The 13,431-nt window shown below is 36.6% G+C and overlaps 1 protein-coding gene and 1 pseudogene across 1 annotated transcript in view; one reads left to right on the top strand and one right to left on the bottom strand.

The window, feature by feature from the left end:
- ZNF804B (zinc finger protein 804B) overlaps positions 1 to 6,643 on the bottom strand; it is a 52,823-nt gene extending 46,180 nt beyond the window's left edge. The window contains exons 1-2 of the mRNA XM_042927336.1: positions 6,617 to 6,643; positions 869 to 928 (exon numbers count right to left, since the gene is read on the bottom strand). Coding sequence (XP_042783270.1) covers positions 869 to 928; positions 6,617 to 6,643 — 87 coding nt within the window. The remainder of the gene's footprint in view (positions 1 to 868; positions 929 to 6,616) is intronic.
- Positions 6,644 to 6,729: 86 nt separating this feature from the next.
- On the top strand, positions 6,730 to 8,494 carry LOC122213166 (annotated as a pseudogene).
- Positions 8,495 to 13,431: the final 4,937 nt, after the last annotated feature.

Genomic DNA, 13,431 nt, shown 5'->3' with positions numbered 1-13,431 from the left:
CACACACACACACACACACACACACAGTATTATCAAATTTTTGAGCTAATGTCTCACCTGTTTCACTATATTTTTTAAAATAATACATCTGATGAAAATGCTGCTTTTCCAAAAACCAATAATTTTGGGGCCAAATAAACATAATGAGAAAGGATGTATGGGTAAAGTGACAAATGAAGTACAAAGTCTAATTCCTCAAAGTAAAAATAGAGTTCACCTTGAAGTTAACTAACAGGTCCATATTAAGATAACATCTGTGGGGTAGTGATTCGTACAAGAGGATCTTCAGAGTACTTGGAGTATACTTGCCACTTTGGTTTCATATGCAGAACTCTATGTTAAAGAAAAGCATATTATAATTGTTATATCTGCATCTTTGTCCCTGTAAAGGATCATAGATACATAGCCCTCCTGTAGTTCTTACTGAGGGATATTTACTTATAGTCAATGCTACTTACAAATTTGGGAGTTCATATTATTTATAATACACATTAACATCTGGCAGGGCAGAGAGTCAAAATTCTGAAATGTAAATATAACCTTTATCATGAGCTGTGTGAGGATGGGAAAAGAGAGAAAATAAGTCAACCTTGGGGCCAGACTGGCAATATCAGAAACGGCAGTGACAGGGGTGTTAGGACAGCTATTCTGGTGGCTTGTTAAAGACAAATAGGCAAGTTGCTCAGCGGAGGAATAGAAGTGGCCCTATTCCAGAGGTCAGTGAAAGCCCTGACTGACATCTTCAAGAATCTATTTGGAAACCTCAAATCCTCTGACAAATAGGGGGAGGAAAAAAATCTAAGTGTAGACAATGGTATTATACTTGCATCAATTACTTGTGCTCATGGCTGTAGAGAATCCATAATACCATCACTTCTTCCATTAGTCGAGATGTCTGCGATAGAATGGAGTGACCAGAGGTCTCTCCCTAAAAGGATTGCAGTTCGGGAACTTACGCTGAGGCCCTAGTGACAATTAATGTAGCTGCACCCACTGCAAGGCCGGTTTCCATCTCTGCCGGCAACTACTGCCAGGGGTCAAGGCCCAAGCAGATGGTGGGTGACACTGCAGACAGAGATGTATTACTCCTGTTGTTCCTATTTCTTAATTAAAGTGGAAAAATAATTTGTATTTTCACACAATGTTTTGGTTTTCTTAGCAGAATCATTATTAACATTGTATCATTTTATTCTTATAATTATATGAGTTTTTGTTTTAGGTAAACTTAAATGGAATAAAAAATAAATTCCAGCAATACAAGAAAAGACAGGATTTGATCTTTTTGTATTAGTTTAAATACAAACTGTTTAAGTTGGCATGTATAGCCTTCACCAATTAGGGATCAACCTAAGTTTCTCCCATCAACCGCACTTGAACATAAGCTTCAGCTCTATGCACATTAAGCTTTGAGTTTCTCCTTATTATCACCTCAATTCCACGACACTCCTTTCTGATTTTGTTTCCATTGCCTAAAACGTCCTTTTTGTGCTCATTTATTATTTACTATAATAATTTATCCCAAATCACAAACATATAAACACACTTTGTCCTCTGACTTTTATTCCATGCTCCTGGAAAACAGACTCAGGGACAGATGCCCTTCTCCGCAGCCTTGCCATTTTGTCCATCATCAATCACAGCAGTCTTTCTTCTGACTCTGGAGGTCACCTCCCTACGCTTCCCAACCCTGTTCTTTAGGCAGCGCCTACAAATCACTAGGAAATGGTGATTGAGATGAAAACTATTTTATCATTCTAGATACAATTTTATATCCCACACACAAGAATAAAATAACTGCTTAATTAGGTACAAAGATATGATATGGGAGGGCACACAAGGAGCCTCTTGATGCTGACAATATTCTGTTTTTTGATTGTTTGAATAGTGTGTTCACTAAAACAGGTAAGAGAGTTAACAGGTTTAGAGTACAGGTAGGTGGATATCAAAGATAAATGTCAAAGCTTGGAACGTCCTTGGATCACCCTAATTAGATATGTGGGGTCACTTAGATGTTCAGGACTGAAGCTCCAAAACAAATTCTAACTTAAGAGGACACATTTCAGAGTCCCCCGTGTAAAAACTTAAGAAAAATCATGGGTATGGATGAGGTCACCCGGAGATCATGTAATGTGGGAAGACAAGAGAAAGAAAGATGGAACCTTAAATAAAACTCCTGATATTTAAGGAGGATCTGGGGGAAAGAAACTTCTATGTGCTCAAGAGGGGACAGTTAGCCAACAGCAGAAACACAAGGGGAGACTGAGTAGAGATTGAATTTCTACACTGAAGGGCAGTGGTCAGAGTCTAAAGCCAGGTCAATTGAAATAAGAATCAAAAGTGAAAGCATATTTAGGCTTTGGGAACGTGAAGGGCACTCGCACCATTAGCTTTCAGAGGTGCGTTGGGCTCCAGAGACAGACTGCATTAGGTTGAGATATGATACAGAAAGGACAGTGAGTGCAGGCTACTCTCTCTCAAAAATTGGTCCTGAAAGAGAAACAGAATGTAGGACAGATGTTGGAAGATGATGTGTCAAACCTGAAGGAAGTTTTTTTGGTTGTTGTTTCATTTTGTTTTGTTTTTCTTTTTTCATTATGATTATTATTATTAAGATTATTATTATTTTGGAGGAGGCTTGGCAATGTTTATATGCAAAAGGAAAATCTCTACTAGATTATAAAGTTGGGTCAGTTAGTAAAACAAAGGAGGAAGTGAAAGAGGGTTATACAAAACTAGCTTTCAACATTAAGAGGGACAAAGGAGAGGGGCACCTGGGTGGCTTAGTCGGTTGAGCAACCGACTTCAGCTCAGGTCATTATCTCACGGTTTGTGAGTTCTAGCCTCACCTCGGGGTCTGTGCTGACAGCTTGGAGCCTGGAGCCTGGAGCCCAGAGCCTGCTTCGCATTCTGTGTCTCCCTCTCTCTCTGCTCCTCCCCTGCTCGCACTCTGTCTCTCTCAAAAATAAATAAACATTAAAAAAAAAATTTTTTAAAAAGAGGGACAAAGGAGGTAGGTATGGATATAGATAAAAATACATTCACAAGTGATGAAATTGAAGAAGCTTGTGTGTTCCAGTCTTGATTTCCTCTGTTAAGTAGGAGGCAGTGTTTTCTGCTGCTACTGATATTGTGAGTATTCACGGAGGAGGGATCTGCATTAGTTTTCTGGGGCTTCCACAACAAGGCACCACACACTTAGTCCCTATAAACAACAGAATTTTATTCTCTTAGAGAGAAGTCTGTAAGCCTGAAGTCTGAGACCTTTTTCGCTAAAAGGTATAAGCAGGGGATGCTGTCTTTCTAACAGTTTAGGAAGATTCCTTCCCTGCCTCTTCCAGCTCTGGTGTTCCTTGGCTGTGGCTGCAGAATTTCAATCTTTATCTTTATCTTTCCATGGCCTTTTCTTCCGTCTCCCTGAGAGCCTCTTATAAGGACATTTACTGGATTTAGGGCCCCTTTATATCATCTAGGATGCTCTGATCTCAAGATCCTTAACTTTATAACAGCCACACAGAACTTTTTGTTTGTTTGTTTTAAATAGGTCTCATTCACAGGAGAGGGAGGTATGGGGGGGGACATATCTTTTTGGGGTCACCAATTCAACCACTATAATATCCAGTGAGTTCTGTTATAAGAAGGAAGACTTGAGGGGCGCCTGGGGGGCTCAGTCGGTTAATCGTCCAACTTCAGCTCAGGTCATGATCTCACGGTTTATGAGTTCGAGCCCCATGTGGAGCTCTGTGTGCGCAGCTCAGAGCCTGGAGACTGCTTTGGATTCTGTGTCTTCCTCTCTCTCTCTGATCCTCCCCCACTCACGCTCTGTCTCTCTCCCTCTCTCAAAAATAAATAAACATTCAAAAAATTAGGAAAAAAAGAAGGAAGACTTGAATACATTTTATAGTTTTCTCCTGCTTCAAACTCATAGACATGATTTTATCATATATAAAAAATATATATATAATCTCACTCAAAAACAAAAAGGGGTCAGTCTGGATTAACTGGAAACCCTGGCAAATCCCTGAAAAAATAAAAGCAAGAAGAAAAAGAGCCAGAGAGAAACCACAGTGGCAAAATGTAAAAGCAACCTTCTCATGGTCTATGCTGGGAAGGCATGGAGTCTGTGAAAAGGAGGGGACCAAGCAGCGACACACAATATTATTTTACTTTTATTTAAAAAAAGTTTTTAGGGGCGCCTGGGTGGCTCAGTCGGTTAAGTGTCCGAGTTCGGCTCAGGTCATGATCTCACAGTCTGAGTTCCAGCCCCGCGTCAGGCTCTGTGCTGACAGCTCAGAGCCTGGAGCCTGCTTCAGACTCCGTGTCTCCCTCTCTCTCTCTGACCCTCCCCCACTCATGCTCTGCCTCTCTCCCTCTCTCAAAATAAATAAAAATTGGAAGGGCAGAGAGAGAGGGGGACATAATGTTTATTTCTGAGACAGAGAGTCTGTTGAGCCCAACAGACTGAGCCAGCCGGGTGCCCCAGGACACGCAGTATTATTAGTTATGATATCAGAGCAGGAGCCACCAGGTAGGTCATGTTTAGTGAGAGCAATTGAAAGTTCTCCTGTCAGAAATGGTAAGTGAAACACTTTAGGAAAAGAGAAGCACACATGTCTCCTGAATGACTAATATTTGGTTGTGAGTACCCAACTTAAAAAATTAACTGCAAAGGGATACTGCTCTCTGAGTCACAGAAAAAGGACAGGCAGAGGTTAGCTTGCATGTATCTCTCTGAACAAAGAGGAGACAGTCATACAGGATATCTAAGTTACAAAGTTAAGTGTACAAATAAGCTACAAATATTGAATAGACTCCTAAAAGAAAGACAGATGAGTTAATCAATGGAAAGCTTACATATGACCAGAGTCAACAGCAATCAAAATAGAGTTTTAAAAATACACTTAATATATATTTATTATTAATATCTACAGAGAGATATGGGAAGATATCACATCCACAACAAGAATAGGTAATTGTGAAGTAAGAAATGATTACAAATTTTTGAAATGTAAAAAATACAGTTGCTTTAATTTAAGAAAAAAGTACAAAAAACAACAAAAACAAACAAACAAACAAAAAAAATACTGTGACTATAGAGACAAGAAAGGAAGATGGACACATCTGATAAATACCTAAGTGCCCTGAAGCACCAAGCCCAGGAATGTTTACAAGTAACACCAGAGGTTACATAGATGGAAAGCATGAAAGAGACATAGAGAATGGATGGAACATTTATTTGCACATCTCTATAAAAGTAATCTTAGTTGTAATAAAAGCAAGTGCTTACATACTATTTAAAATATGCCAAGCAGTGATCTAAGCAATTGACATTATACAAATGTATTTAATCCTCACAACTGGCCTTTGAAGAAGAGAAGTTAGTGACTCACCTAAGGTCACATAGCTAATAAACAGAGAAGCTGGGAAATGAACCTTTGCAACCAGGCTCCGGATAGCAGCTATTAACCATTATGCTCAGCTGCCAGAGCATGAAAATAGTAAGCACAGACAGGAGATCTAACTGAATAAGTGATAGTAGAGAAGCTCCCATAACTAAAGAAAGACACAGAGCTTCTTTGAGGACAAAGGAATTGAAAGATAAAACGAATCAAATGGCAAATGGCGCATCTCTAGTCCATATTTTATATTATTTATTCAGGGTTCCAGACTAATCAACAAAGTTGACAAGGACGGAAGATTGTTGTGTGTTTTGGTAATTCATAAGGTGTTTTTATTGTTTATTTTGGTTTAAATATTTATTTATTTTGAGAGAGAGAGAGAGAGAGAGCGAGCCTGAGCGAGGGAGGGGCAGAGACAGAGGAAAAGAAAGAATCCCAAGCAGGCTCTACACTGTCATCAGAGAGCCCAGTGCAGGGCTCAATCCTACAAACTATGAGATCATGACCCGAGCCAAAACCAAGAGTCAGACAGTTAACCACTGAGCCACCCAGGTGCCCCTGTTTTCATTCCTTTATAAGATTTTCTAATGCCACTTTCTTTATAATTAAAGTTAATTAGGGGGATATACATAAGTCTTAGAGCTGTATTTTCCAAAAATATTTCTAGTTACTCAACATGAAAACGTAAATACAAGCAGTACAACGAACCCACAGAGAGTGAGTCAGAGGAAAGAAGGATTCCAGTGACTACAGTATAAAACACGATCCCTCGCTATACAGATGTCTGTAAATTTTATTATCTTCACCTGTTTATGATTCTCCAATTATAGTGTTACCTTGACTAGGAATAGCTACTTTTTCAATCTACTTGATTTTTCCTAAATTATTTTGTTTCAACACAACTACAGGCACATCTTGTTTTATTGTGCCTCACTTTACTGCACTTCAGACATAAATTGTGTTTTTTACAAATTAAAGGTTTTTGGTAATCCTGTGTTGAGCAAAGCTATAAGCACCATTTATCCAACAGTATTTGCTCATTTCATGTCTCTGTGTCACATTTTGGTAATCCTCACAGTATTTCAGACTTTTTCATCATTATTAAATTTGTTATGGTGAACTGTGATCAGTGACCTTTAATGTTACTATTGCAGTTGTCTTGAGGCACCATGAAATGAGCTCATATAAGGCTACAAATTTAATCAATAAAGATTGTGTACATTCTGACTGCTTCGCTGACTGGCCATTTTACCGTCTCTCTCTCTCTCTCCTCAAAGCTCCCTATTCCATGAGACACAACAATATTGAATTGAGGCCAATTATTAACCCTACAATGGCCGCTAAGTACTCAAGTGAACGAAAGAGTCACACATCTCCCACACTAAATCAAAAGCTAGAAATGATTAAGCTTACTGATGGAGGCATGCCCAAAGCCAAGATAGGCTAAAAGCTAACCTGTGGCACCCAAGAGTGAACCAAATTGTGAATGCAAAGGAAAAGTCCTTAGAGGAAATTAAAAGTGCTAACCTAGTGAACACACAATGATAAGAGTAAAACAACCTCACTGCTGATATGAAGAAAGTGTGCATGGCCTGGATCGAATATCAAACCAGCCACAGCATTCCCTTAAGGGAAAGCCTAATCCAGAGCAAATCCCTAACTCTCTTCCATTCTAAGGGAGGTGAAAAAGATGTAGAAGAAAACTTGGAAGCTAGCACAGTTTGATACATGAAGTTTAAGGAAAGAAGCCATCACGTTAACGTACAGGTGCAGGGTGAAGCAGCCAGCTCTTATGTAGAAGCTGCAGTAAGTTATCCAGAAAAGTTAGCTAGAATAAGTAATGAAGGAGGCTACACCAAGCCATGGATTTTCAGTGTACACAAAACATCCTTCTATTGGAAGAAGATGCCATCTAGGACTTTCTTAGCTACAGAGTAGTCAATGCCTGGCTTCAAAGCTTCAAAGGAAGGCTAACTCTCTTGTTAGGGGCCAATAACAGCTGATGACTTTAAGTTGAAGCCAATGCTCAGTTACCATTCCCCAAATCCTAGGGTTCTTAAGAATTATGCTAAACCTACTCTGCCTATGTGCTATAATTGGAAAAACAAAACCTGGATGAATAGCACAAGTAATAATAATATAGTTTACTGAATATTTTAACCCCACTGTTGAGGTCTATTTCTCAGAAAACAATATTCCTTTCAAAATATTACTGCTCAGTGAAAATGCACCTGGTCACACAAGAACTCTCTCTGATGGAGACGGAGAATGAGATGAATGCAGCTTTCCTGCCTCTTGACATATTTTCCATTCTTCTATGGTTTGCTAGGTCATCCATTCTGCTGGGTCAAGGAGACATTTTGAATTTCAAGTCTTATTATTTAAGAAATACATTTTGTAGGGCTAGATATGCTACAACTAGTGATTCCTCTGATGGATCTGAGCCAAGTAAGTTGAAAACCTTTTGGAAAGCATTCACCATTCTAGATGCCATGAAGAATATTTATAATTCATGGGAAGAGGTCAAAATGTCAACATAAACAGGAATGTGGAAGAAGTCAGTTCCAACCCACACTCATGACTTTCAGGGGATCATGACTTCAGTGGAAGAAGTAACTACGCATGTGATGGAAAGAGCCAGAGAACTAGAATTGAGAGTGGAGCCTACAGATATGACTGAATTACTGCAATGTCATGATAAAATTTTAATGGATGAACAAAGAAAGTAGTTTCTCAAGATGAAATCTACCCCTTGTGAAGATGCTGTGAAGACTGTCAAAACAACAACAAAGGATTTAAAATATGACGTAAATTTAGTTGATCAAGTAGTCACAGGGCTTGTGAGGATTGACTCCAATTTTGAAAGAAGTTCTACTGTGGGTCAAATACTATCAAACAGCATCTCCACCTCATACTACAGAGAAAGGAAAATTCAGTCTACAGGGCAAATTTTTCTGTTGTCTTATTTTAAGAAATTGCCACAGTCACTTCAGTGTTTAGTAACCACCACCATGATCCCTCAGCAGTCATCAACATGGAGGTCAGACCCTCCACCAGTAGAAAGATTATAACTCACTGAAAGCCTAGATGATAGATAGCAATTTTTAGCACTAATGTATTTTTTAAATTAAGGTATGTCTTTTTTTTTAGATATAACACTACTGCACACTTAATAGACTGTAGTGTAAACAACTTTTATATACACTGGGAAAGCAAAAAGTATTTTGACTAACTTTATTGGAATATTTGCCTTATTATGTTTGTCGGGAACTAAACCTGAAATATCTCCGAGGTATGTCTGTATGTAGCCAAAATTAATTATACTCTTAGGCAATTGTTACACATAGCCTCACTGCCGTGGACAAAGGTCCGTTTTCAATTAGCCCAAGTGAGCAGGATCCTGAGTAATTATGGGGAAAAAGAAATATTCTGATGTGATACCATTTAAGGTTGGCATATTTGGACGGACGGGGTGACTTTATAAGGCATGGGGATCTATATAATGCACCTCAAAAAGATGTAGAGCATCCAACTCTTGATTTTGGCTCAGGTCATGATCCCATGATCCAGGTCAGGATCAAACCCTGTGTTGGGCTCTGTGTTGAGTGTGGAGCCTGCTTGAGATTCTCTCTTTCTACCCCTGCCCCTCTCCTCCACTTGTGCCTTCTCTCTTTCACTCAAAATAAAAAATTATTAGTAATTTTTTTCATGTATAAAGGGAATTGCTGTTAGCATAATTTCATGTGACTATTTACACAAAACAAGCTAGGGGCATTAGACACATGATGAAATTAGAATACAGAGATTACGTTTATAAAAACTACTATCAACTGAAATTATAATTTCTTTCCCAGTATTATTTCTGCTATACCATGAGATATAGTATTTTACCTAGAAACAATTAGAACTTTATATTTAATATGTTAATTTAAAAACACATTTTAAAGGAATTCATAGAAGGATTTTTGATAACTTCCTTTAGGAATTAATGTTAGTATTTAATGTCACTGTGTAATTGAGGAAAATTTCTCCTGCTGCAGGAGATGATCCAGCCTCTTAATTCAGGTTATTATGTGTGTTTGTAATTAAACTCAGCACAGTTGATGAGAAGAAAACATCCTAAAATTTGCTCTTTAATGAGCCATTTTATAGAGCACTAACACGCTAGGAGCTATAGCAACTTGTCTAACTCAATCACCTGGCCCACAATAGCATCTGAAATTTCATATACCTATACTACCTAAAAAATTAAAAAAAATAACCAATTCTGATATCTAACAAATTAAAAGTAAATTAAAATGAAACATATGCAGTTTAGAGAATAATAATTTTAAAAACACCTATGAAATCACCACTGGCTTTAAGCAAGTGAATACTGTGGGCACCATAAAGGCCTCTGTTCTAAAGAACTAACTACACTACCAGCCTAAAGCGTGTGTAAATCACTCACTTGACTTTCATTATAACTTTATCACCTATGTATGCAAGCCTAGACAGTATGTTGTTGCCTCACATGTTTTGGAGATTTATGTGAATGGAATCATACCCTATGTATTCTCCTATGAGTTGGCTTTCTTTGTTTGCTCATTATTATGTTTTTGAGGTTCCTCCATCTGACTATAGTGGTGACAGAATGTTTATTTTCAGTGTTTTATAGTGTTGCACTGTATAACTATTCCTCAGAACACTTTGTCAACCATTTCTGATAGCTTATTTGAGTTGTTTCCAATTTCTTGCTTAAAAACAATTTTTATAAGAATATATGCATCAGAATATATCCTTATAAATAGTCTGGCGGCAAATGTAACCAGAGTTATTCTAGTCTATATGCGTGGGAATGGGTTTGTCTGGTCACAAACATACCTGTGCCGAATTACTGGTAATGAAGATCACCAAAGGGTTTTTATCATTTATATTAGTCCTGTCAATAATACTGAATAAGTTTTTAATTTGTGAAATTTGGTGGCTTTGATTTGGAATTGGGTTGTGTTGTAATTTCAAGTTCCCAGACTACTATTAAAAGTTAAGGTTTTTAAAAAAATAAAGCTTTGAAACATTTGAATATCCTCCTCTGCAAAATGCCTATTTATTTCTTTTACTCATTTTTTATGAATCATCTGTTCTTACTGCTTATCCTCTGAATAGTAATAATCTGCTATTTATAAATACTATAGATCTTTTATATATTATTACTTCTATTCTCCCTCTCTGTACGGTGTCTTTTAATAAATATAAGTTTTTTTTTTTCTGTCATGAAAGTTATCAATCTTCTTTTAGGCTATGTAATTTTTATTATTTGATTAAAATTCTTGCTTCCACCACAATTGTAAAGATATTTCCTTAGAGCTATGCAAGTAAGTCTTTAATTCATCTAATACTTATTTTGGTAGAGGGTGAAGTAGGAATCAATTTGATTTAGGTATTTTAATACATGACCAAGTTTTCCAATATTATTTATTGAATAGTCTCTCCTTTCCCCACTGACTTGCAATATCCACTCTTCTATAAATCAAATTTGCATTCATGAATGCAACAGTTCCTGGGTTTGCTATTTTGTTCCTTTGTTTACTTGTCTATCTCTTCATCAACTCCTCTATGTCTTAATCACTATACTTTTTGATAAGACTTGGTGCTTAAAAGGAAATTTCAGGGACGCCTGGGTGGCTCAGTCGGTTAAATGGCCAACGTCAGCTAGGGTCATGATCTCGTGGTGCTTGAGTTGGAGCCCCATGTTGAGCTCTGTGCTGACAGCTCAGAGCCTGGAGCCTGCTTCAGATTCTTCTGCCAAAAGAATTGATCATTATTTTTAATCTAATTATTAGGTATTTTACATTTATCAAGTTATTGTCATTTTTATCCGTTAATACAGTTATATTCTCCAACTGATTTTTACTGCCGTAAAATCAGCAGTAAATGTTTCCTTTTGAATACTGTTATCTAGTAACATGACTGATTTCTAAATTAACTCTAATAATCAGTAAGTTCAATTATGTTATCTAGATTTAATGGCTGTGCTGTTTCTTCCATTCCAATTTTTATACCTTTTACCCCCCTTATCTCAAGGCATTAGCTAGAGCTTTCAATGCAATGTTAAGTAGAAATTGTTATAATGGGAACCTGTGACTTGTTCCTTGTTTCTAATTTGAAGAGTTTTCAACATATACCATTAATATGATGTTCATTGTGGTTTAGTGAGAATCATTTGCTGTGCTAAGAAAATTCCCTTCTGTTTTTAGTTTTCTAAGGATGTTTATCCTCAGTGGATATTAAATGTAAAAATTTCCCCAAATACCTTCTGTAGGAATAATGAGGTGATTTACATTAATTCACTTTCTAGTAATAAATGGTCTTCACATTCTTGGGATAGATCCAGCTTAGATTATGCTATATGTTTTTGTTTTATAAATTGCTAGATTTAGATGCAAATAATGTATTTAGGTTTTTGTATCTGTTCCCGAATCATTTTTGGCCGGTAATTTTCCCCTTTTCATTTTTTATACTTTTCTGTTTTTGTTGTAGGCCTTTCCTTTTTTATATGGTGTGGAGAAGTTTGCATAAACTGAAATTATAAAAAAAAAAACAAAACCTTGTGTTTCAAGCTACCTGGACCTGGTATTACCACAATGAGATTTTTTAAAATTGTGTCTATTGGGGCACCTGGGTGGCTCAGTCGGTTAAGCACCCAACTTCGGTTCAGGTCATGAACTCACATTTGGTTCCTGCGTTCAAGCTCAGCATGGGGCTCTGTGATGACAGCTCAGAGCCTGGAGCCTGCCTCAGATTCTGTGTTTCCCTCTCTTTCTCTGCTCTTCCCCCACTCACACTCTGTCTCTGTCTCTCTCAAAAATAAACATTAAAAAAAATGTGTCCATTATTTTGACAATAATAGAACCATTCAGATTTACCAGTTCTTCTGGGGTCAGTTTGGATGAGCTGAGGTTTTATAAAATTCATTCATTTCACCTAATTTTTATATGTGTAAAGTTTTCATAATATTCTTGTATTAGGTGCATAATACAAATAGTATCTCTAGTTTTATCTATTTTGTCTTTCAACGTGGTATATGTTGGGAGCCTTTTTATTAATCATCCAGGGAACATATATGTCATCAATGTATTCAAATAGCTCTCTTGGCTAGGTTGGTCCTCCCTCTTGCACTTTTTATTAAATTTTACTTCTATGTTTCCTTTTTTCTACTTATTTGATTGTCTCCTTAAATTATCTATCTTTTAAGTTGGATATCTGGCTTATTAATTTTTAGGTTTATTTCTGTTCTAAATTAAGCTCTTAAGCTATACATTCCCCTTTACTACATTAGGACGTGCCAGAAGTTTTGAAATGCAGTAATTTCATATTTGTTTACTTACAAATAAATATTTAGTATTTCCTTTTTTAATTTTGATGATTTAATTTGTGAGAATTTAGATATATATTTTCTAATCTCCAAGTATGTGAAGTTTTTTAGCTGAGACTTATTATTGATTTCTAATTTAATTCCACTGTGATTGAAGACTGGCCATTTTAATCCCTTTTACTACTTAAACAGTTATAGTCATTACATTTTATTCTTTTAGTGATGACCTTAGCTATTGTAACACACACTCTAAACTAAAGAAGCACTAAAATTAGTGTTTTTACTCTTCAGCTGAGCAAAACAAAGACTTTATATATTTCAACTTGAATCATACCCTCCTACCTTACATGTTACCTTTTGCCTTGTGTTTCAGTTCTTTGTTTCATTCCGTTTGGAAGGTATTATTAAGTATTTTAGATAGTGATTTTTCATAGAATTTATGCACATATATTTCAACACCTTTTTTCTAACTTGTTATTATATTTCAGACTTTACTTCTGTTATCATTTTTCTTACACCTGAAATTCATTCGCTGGAATTTAAATTCAATTTAGGAAGAATCTAAAGGCTGTAAATTCTCTCAGTGTTTTTTTTTTTCCCCTGAAAACTGCCTTTATTTGTCCTTTATTCTTGAAAGATAGTTTCACTGACTCTACAATTCTAATTTGACATTTATGTTTT

This window comes from Panthera leo, chromosome A2, assembly GCF_018350215.1.
Source record: "Panthera leo isolate Ple1 chromosome A2, P.leo_Ple1_pat1.1, whole genome shotgun sequence".
Classification (NCBI taxonomy): domain Eukaryota; kingdom Metazoa; phylum Chordata; class Mammalia; order Carnivora; family Felidae; genus Panthera; species Panthera leo.
Note: the sequence above shows the minus strand (reverse complement) of the source record. Positions and strands in the feature narration are given on the sequence as shown.